The following is a 21533-nucleotide window of genomic DNA, read 5'->3' as shown; positions in this document are numbered from 1 at the left end:
CAAATCAAGCTCAATATTATGGGTTTTGGTCTTCTCCTAATTCCATATCCATTCTGCGAAATTAGTGCATCCACATACTGCTCTTTATAGTATATAAATTTCAAACCACACCAATACAAAAACTAGCATGTATTTCAATCACAGACTGCCATAAAGCTGAGCACAGAGTTATATGGGAGATCCCCCCAAATGTATATATCCTCCTCCTCCTCTTAATAGGCATTCATAAATTATGAATTAACATGACAATACTTTTTGCATAAAGAAATATTTTTCTCTCTTATGCATATGTCCACATTATATTTTAGCTCTCGTTTTAACAGAGAAAGCAGATAATTCCATTAAAAAATCTGAAGTTTTCTTAACTGTTGTTTTAGAATCTGTATTTTGGTATGGCATTCGGATTGGCATTTATTTAACATTAAAAAAAAAAAGTATTAAATCTTAGCATTTCTAGCAGGAAAGGTAAAGATTTGATTACTTAATCATCAAATATTTCCATCTACACTACTGTGGTAGGTTTCCAAACGTTTTAATTTGACATTAATATGTTTTATAGTTTCCTGGTGTATACAGCTTGTAACACAAGCAGCTAAGGAATACTGCTACTCTTCAAACTGTGTGACATTTTTAATACCGTGCCAACTCTGCCTTTAAGCAAATACTCATATGATAATTGTAGATTTTGTATAAAAATATTTCACACTTTCTGGTAAATTTTCTTTTTGTGTTTTTTAGTGTTTCAACAGTGGCTGCATTTCTCAAAGGCATTAGCTATTTAAATAACATACTTTTTAATTGTCATACTTGCATTTATAAATAGAAGAAAATGGGGAATACTAAAAATCTCTGAATAATGCTGCAAGTCCTAAGTAGCCAGTTTAAGTGAACTGAAAAGCATGCAGGAGCAGGTAGAGCCCGACTGCTTGCATGGGCCCTCAGGGGTCTATAAAGGCGACCACCAGATTTGGGGAGGGGATGTTTAACAGCAGCTGCACTTGGGAGCAGAGCCAGCAAGAGCATGAGCAGGCACCCTGCGGGAAGCTGGAGGAGGAGAGGGAAAGGCAGACAGCGCAGCACAAGCTCCAAGGTGCAGAAATGAGCATCTGTTGCTTGACCAAGTGGTGAGAAGTCTGACTGGTGAGATCTTTATGCTACTTAGAGAGAAAGGCATTTGTCTGGAGCCTGTGTGTTGACAATCCACCTTTAAGCACATTTTTAAGAGAAATGGCATAGATTAGAAAAATCTCTTTTTGAAGACAAATAGCTGTTATCCTAAATAATAAGGTCATCTTCAAGGCTGTGTACAACCTTACCTGTTTTGCCAGCTACTACTGGAGATCAGATAAGCTTGTATATACAAAGTGAAAACACTTCTCCAATACAATTTGCTAAATTTTTATGTATATGCAGAAACATAGCACCGCTGAACTCTGCGGTTTGGTAAAATATCTTAATTTTTTAAGAATGCATCAGAACATTTCTGCATGGGCTAGTTACTGCATAGTTGATAGCTCACTACACAGCTTGAGTATGCAGCGACTGATGTTGAGATATACTTCTACAGTCCACTGCACTGGAAAGAAAGCACCTAGCAATGTTGTGTTTTAAACCATAATAAAATGGACTGGCAATTTTTAAATAAAGCTTTTGTCTCTTGAAACCCATTTGTCAACATTGAACAGATTTTTTTAATATTTCCAATATTTTTCACTTTTTTAGACTGTTTTTCCTCACTTCAAACAATTTCTTCTAGATTAAAACTTTCATTTAATATAAGTAAGGCTTTAAAAATTGATTGAAATAAGGGTTTTTTAAAAATTGGCTGAAACAAAAGGATTTTAAATTACATAAACTCAAGCCAATGGATCTCAACTAGCTTAGAAACAACTTTTAACAAAACTTCTTAGTGTTCAACACATCTTCTAATAAAAAATACAAATTTAATTTTAAAACCCTGCCTTTTGATAGGACACACACACACACGCAAAAAAAATCTTTCCCATTCTACTAGTTAATGAATTTACTAACATTGAGTACAACAAAGTTTCAGCTTGTTTCTGATCTATTCTGCTAAGACACTCTAGTCAGCATAACCATATAAGCTTTCATCACCCTGCAAGAAAAGCATGCGGTGTTTTATCTAGAGCTCTGCAGCGATTCCAGCACAATAATTTTATCTTTCTCTCCTGAAAAAAACATGTGAGAACTATGTGCCGGCAGATAATACTGTCTCTCCAAACAGCAGAAGAACACATTACAAAGTCTGTTTGCAAAATTCATTACTGAGTGAAAGTAAATTGATTACTATGAACTTGGAGCAAGACTGAAACGATGCACAAGGAGCTCCTTTCCACCTTATGGCAGTAAGCAGCCGCTCAGGAACAACTGTTGTTCCAAATCTACACTGTGCTGAACAGGAATAGTCTGAACAGTTAGTTCAAGCCTTGAACTAAAGCAGGTTTATCTGCTCCTGGAAACATGGAGACTGCAGCTTCTCCTCTCTCATGTAGCTGTAATAATTCTAATGCGTGTATCTGCTGCACACAATATTCAATATTCAATTTAGCAATGAACCTTTCTGCTGTAGATTTTAAAATTAGTAGTCCTTTTTTCTTTTTTGCTAAAAGCCCTACAACATGTCCAGAACAGAAAGATCTTCTGCAGACTCGCTTATTATGTTTACTTGATACCTATTATTTACAAAATTTCAATGAGTAACATGAAAACAATTATTCAGTATCTCGCTTAAGATATTTTCTTTTGCTTGATGCTTACTTTCTATCTATTAAAATCATTTTATTTGAAGCAGTTTCTGTAACCAAAGGTAGAAAGAGAAGCAGAGCACAGGTGACAAGATTTGCACACACCGCAATGCAAAAGCTAGAAACGCAGAATCTGATTAGCAGAATCTTGTCTGAAAGCCAAAAATGGCAACAGAAGTTAGACAAAACGCTAAAGTAAAATTAACCTGTGATACCATACAGCCCTTCAAAATCTACTGTAAGTAACTGAAGAATTACTGTGATAAAACCATTTCCTGAAAACCCCTCAAACACTGTCAATCTCTGTCAACACCACGTCCAGAAATGGGTACTGGTATGCTCCTTCCCTCCTCCCTCACAGAGCCATTGGGCTAAAGAACTGCTTGCCTCCCACTGTCTTGACCACACATATGTTGAAAGATGCCAAAGATACTGTTTAATTAACTCATCTACTTAGCAGTACCTGTAGCAATAAATTGTAGAGGGTCACCATCCCTATTCCAGTAGCTACCATCAGCCTGGCCCAGCTCTTACTGCTGCTACCTCAGTGCTCCCAGCGTATGAGAATTACTGTGAAACCACTGAGAGAGGAATGGTCATAGAGGTGAAAGGAAGCCTCTCCTCTACCTTATTACAACTCCTAAGATTATCAGCTTTGTCACAGGGAACTTCCAAACTGCTTGTTTGGTCAAGAATAAAATCAGGCCCCAAACCTGTAACAGATACTTAACATCTGCTAAAACTCATTTTCTCATCCGTTTCTTGAACGGGTAGGTGAAGACTGCTGGACATTAATAGTGGGAAGGGAGCCCTTGCTTTGGCCATTTTATAACAGAGCATAAATCCCTTTCCAGCTTTAAAGAATAAATAGTTGGACTAAATCATCAGCTTCATCTATTCTGCTGTCCTCGGAAAGAGGACAGAAGTCACCGATTTTAAAAAAAATTAGCAACAAAAGAGACCAGAATATAGTACCCAAGCCATGAGAACCAAAGGCATTCCTGTGCATTTTTTTAATTTAGCTCCTGGCTAACCGTTTCCCATCTGCCATCCCCATAACCTCTAAGAAGAAAAAAGGGAAGACCTTAAATGAGCCATAATGCATTTTCTTCCTGTTGGCAAGATGAAGCCCCCAGTGCTCCTTAATCACATAAGGGAGAGAGGTAAAGGGAAATGTATTTCCAGTCCACAGATGAAAATTTTAACTTTATCCATTGTGAAAACAAAATATGGAAAAGAAACATTCATTTAAAAAACTGCATGTATCCTGGTTTTTGGTTTTGTTTTAATATTAATTCACTTCTTTTTTATCCTTATTCTGGAGGAAGGAAAGGGAAGAGAAAGAAAAGCATTGTTCACGAATTTGACAGCACTTCATATGCAATCAATTTCATTCTTTTCTTGCAATTCTTCATTCGCAAAGCAGCATTATGGCATCATTCTTGTGCATTAGTTTGGAAGGGAAAAGAAAAGACCGCAGACACAGTTTGTTCCTTGCCTATGGCTCCAGGAATGACATGTTTCTCAATAATGGAAGCCGAGCAGAAAATAAAATTGAAGTGGTAGTAGACAGGTGAGGACTCGGTGACGAATACCGCTTGCATCCTGTGCCTACAGTAAGGACCTACATGCGCTTTTATGGATTATCTGAGGTATGTATATATCCAAGCAGGTGTGTTTGGCATAAGAAAAGTCACTTAATTCAGTTACTCAATTTCATCATCTCACAAAGGTTTTTAGTAATATTTTTTTTAGGTTAAAAATGAAACATCTGTAACTTGGTCAAGTCAGCTTTTATTCCTAACACATTGCAGATTAGGTTAACATATCTCCTATAGATATTCATTTATCCCATAACTAATTATGCTTCTTAACATCACGTTGAATAATTTCAGTTTCCTCATTCTTTCATTTCATCTTGTATATTCTTGATAATTTGTTTGTTCTTATTTTGTCATTCATTTATTTCCTAGCTGCTTTATCTCCTCATCTCTCACAAAAACACACAGACAGAAGAACATGAACCTATACATCTTTATGTGTCTTTTTTCTGACCATCTTATAACTCCCCCCATCTTTCCTCCTCTATTATAACTCTGTCTTCATGGAGGAAGAGCTACCCTCCTGTAAAATAAGGGAGTTCTGCAAATGTTTCTTGGTTCTGAAAGGAAAGTTTCCAGGAAAATAATTTTTATTCATGTTTCCTCCCCCGGAGTAACTCCATGGTATGTTCTTCTGCCATACACTAATTAAGAAGCAGCAGGGAACAGCTTCCTTGCGAATAGCTGACAGACAACTTATTTACTGCAAGCAAGACTAGAGATAACCACTGACTATGTTATAATTCATCTCACCATTGGTGAATTTGCGGGGGAGGAGGGGGAATAAAGCAGCAGCTAGTGAAAAAGGAGAAACCTTGCCATAATGGCACACCAGACCACAGAGCTGGTATTACACTCTAATACTCTTCAGTAACTCATCTTCACATCTTTCACTTCACACAACCACAATGACTTCTGCCGTTTTTTGGTTTGTTTTTTAAGGGATTGAGACTGTTCTTGCCATCCATAACAGCATGCAGGCCCTTTCACTTCCCATTCCCATGCAGCCCAACCCCAAAAGGCTTCTCTTGAAGGGTCAATGCCCACAGCAGGGCCTGCTCCAGCTCGACACGACATTTTGGTTTGCCAGTTTTTACTGAATTGCCAAAGATTACATGAATCAAAAGAAGCAACTCTTGCCCCATATCTTCATCTTGGATTTGTTCTATTTTGTGAAAGTGCTAACGAGTGAAAAACTTTATTTTGAAATGAATGTGTAAATCAGTCTGTATGCCAGTCTGTATGCTTTCCTTTTACAGGATTTGTTTTGATTTAAAGGAAACCCGGTGATACAATTCTGCACACAGGTGGCAACAGCAATCTGCAGATTTTCTGAACTTCTGGACTGGGAGAGCTTTCCAGTTCCTGAGCTTGGCTCAATTTTGATGCCTCCCTTCCCTGCTCCCTTCACTTCACTGCTAGAAGCAGACTGCAGGCCTATGTCCTAGCAGGGCCTCAGCTGCACCCACAGCACGCACCCTGTCCAGCTTACCTTACCTTACCTCTGGTCAAGGTATCTTAGACTACTTATACCCGAACTTTTAAAAATTAAATAACACTACTCTTCACTTACTCAAATGATCTAATTGACCTATTATTCCAAAATGAATTCTAACAATGCTTCTGGGAGCTCTCTGAGTATCAGCAGAATAACTGTGCTGCTTTGCAAGTTAATGATACATTCCTACCCATTTTTTTTGTTTTCCAAGAACTACATTTAGCCCTTGCATATTTCTGCCCGATACGTACTACCTCAAAGGAATTTGAGATAATAATTAATTTCAAATTTATAATTTTTGTATTACTGGGACAGTATTATTTTAAAAGAATCAAACACTTCATAAATACATTTTTAGATAAAATTGTAACCACACTGCAGTGTACAACAAAAAAAAATGGAAGCTATAGTTTGGTTCAATCAGAACTGGGAATATAACCCCAGCACAAGGCAACGTGATGCTGTCACTAAGATATATGACAGCACCTAATACCATTGTTTTCCCCAACCTGAAAGGCCTGTATGGAGCCAATTTTTCCACTGTTTTGGCTTTTTAGCTTACGCCAGAGAAACAGCTCTGCAAATAGCCAGCTTTGAACTCAAATAAAAAATACAAAAGAGCTTTCTGTCTTTCCAGGCTTCACACTAACACACGCTGCACTCCAAAACCATGCAGCGATCTGGCCTGGTCACAAAGCACTGCTTGGCTGATTTTCTAAGTATATCCAGCAATCTGCAACATACACACAACAGAGAGATTTAAATGAAGTGCAAGAAATAGACAAACCCAAGAGTTGTTTTCTGTTTCAGTTGACGATATTACTGCCTTGGGACACATGGATTTTGGAATAAACTTAAGAATCTTGGATTTCAGGTCAGATGCAGAAGGAGCAAAGCAATGCACAAAGATAATGTGTCAGAATAAGGAGGGTTTTGCCCTCCCTCACAGCTGTTCAGCTGTATTACATTCTCCAAGGAGCCTCCTCAACCTCCCAGTCCCCAGGTGACCACAGATAGCATGACAGTACCTCAACAAGACTACAGAGGCAAGGAATATGCAGCTACTGTTCAGACCAACTAACTATTGCAACCAAGTGGAACTGCAGAAAGCTGTCTTTCAATATAAGCAGCAGTAAAAATAATTCCACAAATGTACGTTGTGGGCAAATTTTTTTCAGTGCTCTTTCACCACACACACAAAAAAAGTCTGTATCTTTTATTGACGTATAAGTTCCTTTTTACAAGGAGCTCCAGTGAAGCCTACAGCCAGCACAAAGCAGAACTTTGCAGCCACAGTGCTCTCAAACACATCAGACTCATATTACCTAAAACAAATATTGGTCAAAAAGGAGATAACGTTTAGACATTTGCTTTAAAGCGTAGCATCCTTTCCACCTGCCACTGCAGGCCGCAGAAGATACATTCTAGTTAACATACTACTGACAGGATGACGAGAAAGCTCCTGTCAGACACTGGCCAGCCGGGTGTTTGAGACAAAACGCGCAGCCCCAGCTGACTAGTTAGAGAAAGGCTGGTGAGGTACAATTACAGAGGCATATGACAAGCTTTCATGCTTGAGTGACTTGAGAACCGATGACATGGCTTTAAACAGCAATCCTTCCTACCTCCGGTCACAAAACAGCAATAAGTCAACTGATGCACTGTTGTAAAATCATGATTTATTCCTTTGCTTTGAATACATGAGAGTATGGTATGATGTTCTGGTAGACTACCACAGCAGGTGCACTTGGGGCCTCAACATCTAGGGCCTGCCTCCAGCATGCATAAAATCAATGCTGTAGTTCAGCCTTCCTGCAAAAGCCTTCCCCGGCACTTTAATAATTGATAGTAGATTGAATTAAAAAATTATTTGTACTGAAACTCATACAGCTCCATGCAACTAACAAGAATACATGCAGATGTTGTGATGGGTGCTGCGTAAGAATATACAGTATGACATTTACAAAAGGTCTTCCTTTTACAGTTAAAATGAAACAACTAACAGCCACCTCTGTGAATAAATCAATTCCTTTGTTTCATTCATTCTTTCATTTATTCCAAAGTCATATAATTTGTTTCTCTTTTATAGTTTACTGTTCAAAAGCAGAAATGGTAATTTTTGCTACAAACAGATCTTACAGAGCATAATCCTCAGGCTAGCTGAATCTATCTCACTCTAACACTAAGCCTCAAGCAAGCTGTGAGGTTGGTGATAATCACATTATTAAAGTGGTTGGAAAGTCAAGCTAATAAAAGAATCAACAGTTAGGACAAATAATGACCCAGAAGCTATGACAGAAAGGAGCAGTGGGAAGTTTCCACTTATATCTTTGTAGTAATTGGTATGGCAAGTAGACAAAGATGTCCACCAAAGGAGTTTTTAAGGGGGGTATAAACACAGAAAATCAGTTTAAAGAAAGATGTAGAGAATACATTGTGATTGTAAATATGAGAAGATGCATGCTTGGCTGAAATAAAATATAAGCTGAAAATCGAATCAGAGCACCTCTAGATAAATTGATAATTATCTTTTGTTTTAATTAAAAACACTGTACAACAGCTGAAAATGGTAAATTATTTCTGTTTTTTTTTTCCACTGAAGTAAACCTTTTTAAATATAGCATCCACTTTGTCCCTGCACTGATATACGTCAATATAACGAAAGCATGAAATTCATAGGACAGAGATGTCAGACTTAAATATGGTTTTCTACTCTTCCCTTCCCTGCCCACCCCACTCCCTCAAGAACAGTGAGGAGAAACTAAGCAAGGCCTTGAATTATGCCTTTTTTCTTTCTTTTTTTTTTTGTTATCAGTCACTGCCCTGAGATAGTGAACCGAAACAGAGCTGATAACTGGAAGGTGACATCACAGCCCAGTCCTCATGAACTAACATAAACACTTGGTATTCAGTTAGCCCCAAAGATAAGGCACAACTCCCTTAACAGAAACTTGTACTTGAGAGCACCGTTTTTGAAATAATTATCTTTCTAAGTATCAAGCTGTAATTTAGAAATATAAAATTGCATCTCTTGCAACACAAAGTACCAGCCTGCTGTGTTTCGTACACACAATAGCAAAACAGCATAAAGCTAGCACATGTCAATGTTCACATATACTCTATTTGCTTCTTTGTATTATATTAAGCATTCCAACATTTTGAAGAAGTATCATCTTATGCCAAAAACACATTTAATCATTCTTGGCTATTCAATTGAATTCTTCACTAAGAAGTGTTTAATTTGCTTTTTAAATTATATCGTTCTGTAAAGAGGCAAGCCAAGCACAGTTCTTGTTCCGTTTATGAAAGAGTTTAGTACGTTCTCGCAGAAGCTCCTGACAAGCCAGCTCTACTCTCGTTTTACCATACCTCACTGGTGTAAGGGAAAATTTACCCAGTGCTATGTGGAAAAATGCTACATGACACAGCAGTAATTTCATTGAACTATAACTTATGTAATGGTAGCACAGTCAAAAAATAACCAGAAGGAAGTGAAATTGATGTGCTCTCTCTATTCAGACTTGGTCTGCACTCTACTACTCACACTTACAGCTTGGTGACATCTCTCAGGACATCCAAATGATACTATGGAAGTCTGTTATCACTACCTATCCTCATCCAGGAGATTAATATAAATTATTTTCAGTGATGACTATTACTTCATGAAAAGATTTGGAATAAACAGCTGAATTTTAATGAAGTGAAAGTTTCTCACAAAGACTGTATTATATCTGTTAATCTGTAATTGTTTCTAAATAGTTTGGAATCTGACCGTGGAAATAAGGTAGTCTACATCAGCACAGTGTAATTCTAATACTGTCTCTCCTCTTGTCATATCATAGCAACAGAGACCAGCTGAGATATTGAGCCTAACAAAAACAAGTCTTAAGAGGATCCAAATGTAGGCTGAGAGTATGATTGCAAATCCTGTGAGGCAGACTGACGCATGCCCACCTGCAGAACCAATCTTCCACAGGCACAGACCTGCCATCGCGATTCCTATTTCCTCACTACTGGAGCAGTAAAAGAGGTTTGACTGGGGCATCATTACAGTTGAAGGTTTTTTACGGTGTATTTTGCCTTTCATTTTTTTAATACCAAGCTGTGTCCCAAACTGGCAAACTGGAAAAAAAAAATTCCATGCTTTTGCAACATTGCCAGAACTTCTACTAGGGCTTTCCCTTGAAATTGTCTTCGCCCACTGGAGTAGTCCTATTATTGTATTGTAAAGCCCAAATTTTCCACTAGACAGTTCCACAGAAAAAAAGAAAAAGAATATGGAAATTTCATAAGATAGAGTAAAATCTTTGGTACCTAATAAAATATATCATAGCCTAGTAATTTGAAGACTGATTATATTCATTCACACACTGCTTTTTAGGTTTTATAGTTGATCATTTGGCCTCTGCTTATATGACCCCAGGTTTCCTTCATTCCCTAAGCATCACAGAGTTACTTAGTTCCATATTCTGCAAATCACCACATGGTGAGGCACTGGCCTTGTGCATCCCCACACTACAACAGCGATTGCAGATTCAGGGACCTAACATTGTAGTGTTTCAGAAAAAAATAGAAAGATAAAAATAAAATAAAATAAATAAATAAAACAAAATAAAAAGTTATACAATTCAAAAGAATTTAAAGTGGTTTTATCCACTGTCTGTAGTCCAAAAATTCTCACTCCTTATGTACACACACACACCACACATACATATTGGAAATTAGCACCCGCAATTTTTTGAAAATGTTAGTTTTTAGTACTATATCCAACCTTGTCCCTACGTGTTGAAAATAACTGTTCATCTATTTGGTAGAAGAATGAGCACTGTTCAGGAACAGAACACTGACTTTCCACCACAGAAACAGTATTAAACAACATGTTTTATGAGGTACTTTTGAAAAATATAAATTAAGGTATTTTTAACGACTGAGCATAACAGGTTATTGTGTACAAGTTTGTACAAGATTGTGTACAAGTATACTCTATGACAAAAGTTGGTTATAAAGTGACAGTCTCATAGTAATGCAAAGTGAATCTTGGGAATATATTCAAAATACAGGGTATTTTAAAGCCACATAAGATTCTGCAAATAGTAAAACAGAATAATGCCTGAATATTTAGATATACTTTCAGAATGAAATGCAACACTCTTATTAAGCAGCCTAAAGCAGGCATTAAAAAAAAATAATGTGGACAGTACCCTCAAACCTTTAATAAAAAAAAAAAAAAAAAAGAAACAGCAGCAGCTATTTTGAGTTGTACGCTATTGTAAGTCTGAAGAGCTGCTCCAAATCAGGGCTATTACAGTATGCACTCCCAAACCACTCTAACAAAGATGAATCTACCTATTACCAGGTTAGGATAGCAGCTATTATTATGCCCCCTTGATTTCTTTCAAGTAGCTCCAATGGAATAAGCCACAAGTGAATAATAAAGATCTTATAATAGCCCTTAAGAATTCTTTTTAGGTTAGAAGGCAGAGAAATGAACTCAGGAGAGTTAAAGAACTCTCATCTCCTGATAAGAAAAATAATTAACCTGACTTAATGTATCTGAGTAGGTCTTATATAAATCAGACTTTTGTACTTCAAGAGCCAGACTAAAACCATATATCAGAGAAGTATGTAGATATTGTCTTATAAGTACACATGGAACATATCTAAAACCACAAAGGTCTGTAGGTCATTTTGTGAAATGTTCAATATATTCTACTTAAAAGGAGATGTGTGAAGTACTTACAGTGCTTAGTTTGCTAGAGGTAATAATGATTCTTCTCTCATGCAACATACTGGCATAAAGTTGCAGCATGTTGTTCACATCCACAGCAACAAAATATTCAGTAAGGTTTCTCTGTTTAAATAAATAAGATGTTAACAATACAGCAACAGCGTTGGCTAAGAGGAACATTCATATATTACTTACAAAAATTTTGACCAATTAGTAGAATTAGTAGCTTTAAAAATACATATATATATTAAAAATATGACTTAGCACTAAAATTTATATGCTCTAAAAATAATTGACTGAGTTTTAAAACCAATGGAAAACTAACTTTCGTGTAAGTTATTATTTTGCTTATTTGATTATGCTTCTAAATTTAGATTTGTATTATTTCTGTATCTGAAGAAATAAGAAATGTATATCATTAGCCACATACGCTATTAAGATAACCACTACTTCAACCCAGGAAGAGATCCCCCACCACAACAATAACTGTTCTATCATAGTTATGATAATAAAACCATAATATTTTTGCCTGCTTTCCTGAAGTCAACATATTTTATTCTACTTCAAGTACAGCAAACCAGCTTGTTGGGAGGGAAAAATAAAACAGCAACAACAGCCAGAAGCCCTGTTAGAATGTAGTGGGTCTACCTCTATGGGGTTTAATGAAAAGCAAAGCCACCAGCACCTCTTATTCACAGTTCAGACAACACAGAGGAGGGGGAAGAAGGGGGAAGTGAGGGTAAGAGGGTGGAAATCTCTGTGCTCAAGCTGAACTTCACAGTATTTCTGCATGGCATATGGCCAAACATATAAATTCTGAAACTCTGAAAATGCCAAAACAGCCACCAGCAAAAAAAAAAAGCCCAGAAAAACAGCAAATTTTTGTACATGTTGGAGAACATGTATGAAAATATACCAACAGACCTCACAACATATGAAGCATATATCTAGTTTATCTACCTAATTTCACGTATTCTTTTCCATACACCTGCAATCAGAACAGTTCCCCACCTCCTCTCAGGAACAGCACACCACTGAATATTAACGTAGGAGATCCACCGATTGCAAGGACCAACCCAAAGAACAGTCACACTGCCAGCCTGCACCAGATGTGGGGTCGACACAGGGCAGGAAGGGATTACAGCCCCAAAAACCAGCGTGGGCACGACAAGCAGGGTAAAGGCCCAAGGGGAGCGCAAGCGCTCCTGCGCCACGGGGCCGGGAGGCGGCCGCGGCCTGCAGCACCCCTGGCTCGCTGCCCTCCACAGTGGGGGAGCGCGGCATGGATCTGAGCTGCCGCTGAGCAGCTGCCGTGCTGGCTCCTTACAGAGCGGGACTGGGGGAAAACCGAGCCTTAGTGAAAGGCTGGGTGATGATCAGAACGTTGACCTCCTTTCTGGATGCATTTCAACATTAAGAGAAAAAGTTACTGAAAAGAAATGACAGAAGATCCAGTGACTGAACCGGTTTCACATAAATTCACAAACGGATTATTAATTCAAAGACATGGAGTATGAAGTTATTCTTGGTCCATGCTGCATAAACTTTTGGAAGAGATGAAAGCGAGAGATTTAATGCTACAAACACAGCATTTAGAAAGAAACTGTGGTCCTTCAAGTGCTACCTTTAACTGATCGTCAGCAGCTGATGCACCATGATAATTTGAGTCCAACTTATCTAGGACACCTTTTAACATTTTAGTTGATAATGATATGCTGATTCTGTGTTGCAGAAGTTGTGGTAAAAAAGTCTGCAATCATGTAAGGACCAATGTTGCTCTGGGAGACAGTCAGTTATTTCTGCATTAGAGCTGTAAAGTTACTGCTCCTGAAGTTTGTGAAACTTAGAACAAAGAACAAGGAAAAGCCATTTTACTACTGATTTACTATAATTATCACATCTCTTAACCGCCTACTTGTCCTACCCTCCGCTAGTATCAATCCATTTTGGTCATTCTGGAAGGATGGGACTTCCATAAGCAGAGTAAAAAATAAGTATAGGAAGGCATCTTGATATTTACTTTTCCTTTCTCCCACAGAATCAGCAGAATAAATCCACAGCAATACCATTGTAAGATCCTCAATCAGCCAGAGACTCAAAGTGAAACCTTCCCCCTTTTTCTTCAAGATGAACATATAAAACACCTCCTAATCCCCAAAGCTATGCTTTAGTAGAAGCCCAAATAATGAGTTTGAATAAGAGATTTTTTACAAATAGAACAATTCACTCTATGGGGTGAAATCAATGAAAATAAACGGCTGAAAATGAATCCCTGTCCTGCCCCAAGAGCCCCTGCACTATGGGTCCTCTCTTCTCAATCCAGCACCTTCCCGTAGTTGTTTGGATTACAACAAAGGCCACGCATCTCCACTCAGCCCAGGCCCAGGCCCAGGCCCGAGCTGCACCCTCCTCGCTGCTCATGCTCCTCTCGGGTTTGGGTTTTCCCAGCCTGTCCTCACGTGGCTCCTCTGCTGCCCTTCCCTGCCCGTCCCACGTGCACCCCAGGGACAGCGTGGTGCTGTACCACGGCGACCCCACCGCAGCTACCGAACCATTTAGCTTTCGGGAGGAAGCCACCGTGTCAAAGTGTAAAAATGCAAACCTAGATAACCATATTCAATTCCAGACAATGCAGAACTGGAAAAGCAGAAAGTTGGATAACACCTAATTAAGTAGCTTTTATCTAAACACACCATAGAGGACAGGGTTTGACATTTTGCATTTGCAGTCTACTGGCAGCACCATCAAGGATTTATCAGCCACAGAATTCAAGTCTTCATTAAAAAAGTAACAATAATACCCTTGACTGGTGCATGGCTACCACCCAAATGTGAGCAGGTACAGCATGTTTTCAGAAAGCCTGAAACAATGCCTTCTTACACAAAAAAATAAACTGCATATCTTGATAGCTGAATTTGCAGCTTAGTAGTGCACTGTTTAAAGGGCAGGTATTCAAACAACACTAGCTGCATGAGTAGAATATGTTTTGCATATATAATCCTCATAAATGCAAACAAACTGAGTAACTATGAACAAAAGGCAGATATAGTGGTGAGCTAAAATGCCCTGTATAATGCTTTAATATCGGTTAACAATGAATGCAACAGTAACCTTACTAGCTAAAGGTTATAATAATATACATTAATCATATTCTGAAAACAGTCCTAGAAAAAAAAAAATCTCCTATTGATAAAAGCAGAGTTCAGCCCTACCCACAGAATGAGATTTATACTTCTCCTAAATATTTAAAAAAGAAACTGCATACTTACGCTTTCAGGGATTGTTGGCAATCCAGTTATATCAGGAGTAATGAAATACGAGTGCTAATCAATGGGGAAAAATAATTAATAATTTATGTACACAGCAAACAAAAAATATTTCTTTAAAAATCCAGCATTCCAGCATTCAGGATTTCCAACCCCATCATTGTTTAAGCAAATAGCCATTTTTCCAACAGTATTCTTACCACTACTAGACAAAGAATTAAGCAGATCAGAACATGAAATGACAATCTCTGGGTTAGCATAGCAGACAAACCAAGTGAACAAATCACTGTGCTGCAGTTTTGAAATAATGCTAAAATTAAAACAGCTTTAAATGTTAACTCAAGCCTGAGAACAGCATTGATTAGCTTAAGCACTGATTTTAAAGTTGCAAATACAAAAAAAAAATGTTAATGGACAAAATGTAAATTTAGAATGGGTAAGGAAAAATCATTTACATGGAAGTTAATTAGAATAGAAATATTATTACTTAATATATGTTCTTATCTCTTTCCAAACATCTTTGAATCAAAAATGTGCTAACAGAAATCCAAGGTCTGACAGCTTGACATTCCACAATGATTTATGAAAAACACTAGTAATTTTAGAATCTTAGTTTGAAGCCATTTAGAATGTAAATATAAAATAAACTGAAAACAGATGTAATTTAAATTATTCTCATTAATCCAGTGCTCTTAGTAGCTATCAAACATGGATTGAGTTCAGTAATTTTAAGACGTTTTTGCATAATTAGTCTAAATCTTGAAGGACAAAAAACCTTAAATGCATACTAAGCAAATGTGATAATTATTGGATTTTTATCTTCTGTTACTTTTTAATGTTTTTTTTTTCATTTTTCTTAAACTGTTTTCTTTAAGCCATGCACTGCTATATAATGATTTATAACACAAACAGTCCATTTTCAAGTCAAACTTGAAAAACATACACTAAAACATTAAGAAAGTCTGTAAGATATTGTCTTTTGTTCAAGCAAAAAAAAAATATTTATTAATACTACCAACTCTGTGTAGGAGGCTCTTATTAAACCAGCTTGATGCATTTAATAGAAAACTTTCTCCACAGATTAGGTCTTCTGGCAAGAGTTAAAAAAAAATAAAAAATAATAGTAAAAAAATAAAAAACACTGGTTTAAAAAAGGCATCCTATAAACATCATAGCATTTACACAATTAATATTCCTATATATTGTTTTGCTTCAACAGAGGAAAAACATGTAAGACTTTTTTCTCTAATCAGGAATAGGAAAATATTCAGATTAATGCAATGCTTATATTCTTCATAAGTATGGTGAGAACAGAAAATTATTTCCTATACATAATAAGGTCACAGAAAATTTAACAAAAGATTTTCTGAGTAATGAATTTAATAAGTTTGAAAAGCAATTACTTATAATTAACAAAGTAGTAATATTTCACTCTTTAAACAGAAAAGGAAGTTAGAACTATGAGAAGCAAAGAGGCATTACTGCAGTCATTAAGAGTCATAAAGCAGCAAAAACAACGTGGTATGGAGTCCTTGCACATCTTTGTGAACTCCCCTAGGAAGCATGGCTTTGGAAGAGATACTAAATTAACAGTTGCTGTCCTGTAAAAAGTTTTCTGTAAAAAGGGACACTAGAAAATTCAATTTTTGTTCATCAGTTTAAGGGTTTGATTTTGGTTGTGGGTTTTTTTGATGAAAGGATTACAACACACACGTACGTAGCTCTGGAATTAGACTGATTTAAACAGAATAGGTACGTTAATATTAGACTGCTTTTTTAGGCTATAGACAACAGCAAAATTTCCCAAAGGACAAGTATAAATAAGCCTGAAATCAAAAGAGAGACCCTATAGCAAGTAATTATTTCTTTAATTGCAGTAGGTTTTAGATAGTGCCTTTTAAACTCACCGACACAAGACAAGGCTGTTTTTTCAAAACTTGCTGACTTGCAAAAATCATCTCTTGGTTCTTAGGCAACATGAGAGAAAGATTGAACAATTGACTTTTTAGCTTTTCAACAAATAGACCAAAGCTGACTCTAATGCTTTCCAAGTTTAAAATATTGGCTGAAAATATGTTTTATTTTTTATATTTCTCCCCTATTTGAATTCAGACTTGACTTAGCTAGCTTTTCCAACAAAAGAAAAAGCACTTGTCCTGGCCCTCCATGGGTAAAATAAAAGTGAACCAAACGATATTTAAGCTCTGGTTTCATTACAAATCTCAGCTGTGGAGTATTTGTTACTAGGAATGCACGGTGAGAAGAGAACACAGTCCTCAACTGGACCAAGTCATTTTGGTGTCCTCCTTACCAAGAATTACTGGGAAATACCATGTATCCGGATACCGGTACAATCATGCATAATTTATGCATGATTATATACATGTAATCATAACTACTATTGTGGTCTGCTATTTAAACCCCACTTCCGTGTCCATGAGCCTTACCCTGCATATCTGAGTAAATGGGAGGGAAGAATCTTTTTAATTCTGCATCATGAAATTTGAACTAGACTCATCCCGGCACAAAGAAAGGCAAACTCATGGTGTCATTTCTACAATTATTTTTCAGACTGGAGCTTCTTTTTAAGTCTATTACCACTGACTGTTCCAGTCTAGCCTATTTATACAATATACAAGGAGCCAGATAGGAACGTCAATATAAAAAGTAGACACACAAAGTTAGAGTTGCAAGTGGCCATAAAGATTTCCCTACTCCCTGCAGCACTGAGCATTATGAAAACAGACGCCTGTAGATCCAAAAAAACATTCTGTTTCAAGGTAACCTACTCCTTCCTGCTCGTCCCCGTCTGAACCCACAGTATTTGCTCAACTGTACCTGCAGCCAAGTATTTGGCAAGGGGCCTGCATTTAGATGATCATTGTTCAGCTAAAAAGATTACCAAACTCTTTAATGGAACAAACTACTGGGAACAAGAGACAGTTGAGAAAAAAAATAAAAATCAAACATTAGATAATATTGAAACACAACCAGCAAGCATGAACTCTATTGCAAGCGATTTGTCATCCCAGTGTTGCCAGCTGTATCCACCACAACCTCCAAGGCTCACCACAACATTCATTCTGAGGTATGCAAGCTCTATGCAAGATGAAACACACACTGACAGCAGTAGGCAGCAATGCTTTGCAAGAAATGAAAGAAAAATAATCTTTAAAATTTCTCTATGTCCAACCAAAACACAGGAGAATTTTTTAAAGCATGTTATAACGTATTTTAGGGTTGCCGAATTAGAATTGGTTATAATACTGCAATTAACGATGGCAAAATAGTATTTGGTATACTGAAGGGCGCTATAGACTAGTATAAAATATTTTGTAGTTCTGAAAAAAATAAATTAATTTCTATTACTTTCTGAAAACTAACTTAAAAACATTATGGCAGCAACAAAAAAAAGCAACAAAAAAAATCACCTGTAGCTTTAAAACCAAGTATATTGTTCTGGTGAACGACAACACACAAGACTGGAAGGACTTCCAAATACAAATATTGGATTAGTACTGGTCAAGGAAGAAAAATATTAGGGCTATAAAGACTAGGAAAAAAGGAATAGCAAGGAAACTGAAATCTGAAAGATTAAAATAAAAGCGGCATGGTTTTAAGCAGCAAGGGTAAGCAACTACTGGCAGTGGAAGCCTCTCCATTTCTATATGCCCTCCTAAGAGGGCCAAACGGTTTTCTAAAGCCTGCTCTTACTTTACGTAAAGTACAGGGCTCAGTTCTAAATTAAATGGATTACAAGTAACAGGAAATGTCAAGATAAATAATCTAATGATCTTTCAGTATGTAAGGGAAGACTTTATAAAAATCACTTCTGTGTCTTGCAACTTGATAGCTCAAATGAGTCGTAGTTATTTGTGCACATTTACTTGTGTGTGCAGTCATTCTGGAAGATGGGAAAGAAGGCAGCTTACATAGATTTGTGTCCAGTCTTATAAGTCTACCTACTCAGACATGGGAAGCAACAACACAAATTCTGTTTTTCACGGATTCACAGCAAGAGAAACCAAAATTATCTACATGAAACAGCTGGAAGCAAAAAAAAAGTAGTTCCAGCACTGCCAGACCCCGCTGCTGTTTACTTTCTCATCCATAGAGCAAAACTCAATTTTTTGCTTCTTTATGACTGACTTTAAGAGAACAACTTCAGACAGAGACAAATTCTATTCTGCATAGGAAAAATGAAAGGTTAAAAAGGCTGTCCAAGCCAGTTAATTATAGGAAGCAATATAAGTTTACTATTTACAAAGGTGGTTTTGTTTGTTTCAACCATAGCTACTATTTTGTAGCAGACAACAGAAGTAGGAATAATACAGAGAATACTTACCACACTTAAACTGACTAAAGCATTTGCCTTTGGCACAGGATGGCTATACAATGATTTTAACAAATCATTTGAGTCATTTTCCTATAGGGAATATTTTTTAAAGGTGATTAATTGTCATATAATACAGAATAATTACCATTTACAGTACATTAAGCTATAAATACATGAGAATATACATATTCATTTAATGAATTTAGACATTACAACAAAATACTTCTGCACACCACTAAAGCTTTCTGACCCATCAAAACAATTTCCTCAGCATATAGCACAACACTTAACCTGGCATCTTAAATTGGTTGTAGTAATAACTGCAGTGCCAGAACTACTGATCAGGAAGCAGAGGAGAAAATGATTCCTACCCCAAAATTCTGCCAAATACAACCTTAATAAGCATTTTACTGTTAGGGCCAAAGATAAAAGTTCCATTTAAAGATTCAGTACACCATTCATGAGACCATAAATAGAGAATACATTTAACTAACCCAACTAGCACCTAACTTTCCTACTGCATTTTCATTTTACATAAAAAAGTCATCATACAGTGCATTTGCTATAATGCACCATAATTGCTTAATCTACAGTTCATCTATTCTTGAAACGTCATCTTTTCCAATCTACAGCATACAGCAAACTACTGATGCTCCCCTCTCCTCCTCCTGAATTACAATCTATTACTTTGATATAGTTAAGGTAGAAAGGTATGGGTTTAATGTTCTCAGTGAAACAGATGCCAGTACTTCCCTTCCCGTGTAATCCTGGAATATGTCTAATTGCTCATGAATATGCAAACTAAACTATCAGGATTCTTCACCAAATGTTGCAAGCAATTTTGTCTTGCTAGTTGAGATGACAGAATTACGAGAGGTAGTTCTTAGTGAATATGAAGGGTGAAACAGTACATCATATTTTATGCAGTTCTGAAAAAAAGTGTTTGTAACTGATAATCAGATAGTTCTGGAGATCTACAGTTTACAATCAATACATCATACAGTTCTCCAGTGATGTGACACTTTGCTCACACTTCATCCAGGACTTGTTTATGCTAAGACTGACACTTTATAAAGGTAGATTCTCAGCAGCTTTTTAAGATTAATGTGGTATTCAAGTGATAGGGGTGGTTGTACATTCAGATTGTTTGAATTTCAATATAATGAATTTAACGACTTGCTTCTGAATTCTACCAAAAAGATTTAAAGAGTGTGGAATCCCCTTATAGCACTTGAAATAGTGACTACTATTACAAGGAAAATCTTTAACACAAAGAAACAGAATATGCAAAATTACCTGTTCTTTAGCCAAATAATCTGCCAGGGTATTTAAGAGCTTATAGTATACCTCAAACCAGGGCAGGTAACTAAAAGAGGAAGAAAAAACCACATTTGAATAAATTATTAGTGTATTTTTCCAGTGCTTATGAAATACTACTATAATTAATGTGACTTGCACTTTTTTTTTTATTTCTACATACAAATAAAACGCATATAAAACTTTTCTCCATGAATTTCAATTTGATGGTGCATCACTGACAGATAATACTACTAAAGCTATATTTCTTTACACTGTATCTGTTAAACATATATCTATTTTGCAAGCCTCTGGTTTTGCTTTGTTTGTTATAAAGCTGATGTCTGAATACTTCAAATGCATTAAGTATACCACTTCACTTTGCACAATAAAATGGACAATGATTTGAAGTTCCATGTAAACGTAGACTACTAGCTCATATTTTTGCTTCTCGTTATTCTAAATGCATAAGAGCTCACTTTAAGCATTGTCAGACAGTTTCAAATCACATTCTCACTATCTTTTGATGTTACAAGTTTCAGTAGCTTTGTTTGCAACTTTACTTGCAGTTTTGAGATTCCACATTCTGTTGTACCTGGCCAGACTGCCCCAACTGCTGCTTCCCTGAAGACTGAAAACCTTTTTACCTGGGCAGAGCCAGTACCCCATACTTGACAAGTTGTGCACTACTAAAGAATACCATAGATGTCACATCATAGACAAGAATATCGGTCTCCCAATAAAGTCATTCCTATACATAGAAGCAAATTCTAAAAATGTGAGCCTTCACCAACAGCTCACAGCACACTAACACGAGTAATTACCAGACTTAACACAAGTCCACAGCCCATATATGCGCAACATTCCCGATCAGTTAAACAGAATCCAAGATAAATATAACGTAACTGAAGAGCATGAGAAGAGAAACCCAAACATGGTGCCATCATTTCTATTTTTTGTACTCTATTTACAGAACGGTTACCTTTAGCTGAGACATCAACAGAGACAGCATGCTACAGAACCACATAATAACTACTCAAGCA

The 21533-nt window shown here is 36.8% G+C and overlaps 1 protein-coding gene across 2 annotated transcripts in view; it reads right to left on the bottom strand.

Moving 5' to 3' along the window:
• Nucleotides 1–21533, bottom strand: part of DENND1B (DENN domain containing 1B) — a 158416-nt gene that overhangs the window by 64189 nt on the left and 72694 nt on the right. The window contains exons 6-10 of one of the 2 annotated variants that reach the window (XM_048067142.2): nt 20491–20560; nt 19204–19284; nt 16766–16825; nt 14862–14915; nt 11605–11715 (exon numbers count right to left, since the gene is read on the bottom strand). In XM_048067142.2, the coding sequence (XP_047923099.1) occupies nt 11605–11715; nt 14862–14915; nt 16766–16825; nt 19204–19284; nt 20491–20560 (376 nt within the window). The remainder of the gene's footprint in view (nt 1–11604; nt 11716–14861; nt 14916–16765; nt 16826–19203; nt 19285–20490; nt 20561–21533) is intronic. The other variant, XM_048067143.2, reaches the window with a different exon arrangement.

The sequence above is a fragment of the Anser cygnoides genome, chromosome 8 (genome assembly GCF_040182565.1).
Source record: "Anser cygnoides isolate HZ-2024a breed goose chromosome 8, Taihu_goose_T2T_genome, whole genome shotgun sequence".
In the NCBI taxonomy this organism is placed as follows: Eukaryota; Metazoa; Chordata; class Aves; order Anseriformes; family Anatidae; genus Anser; species Anser cygnoides.
This window is presented reverse-complemented; position numbering and strand designations above follow the sequence as displayed.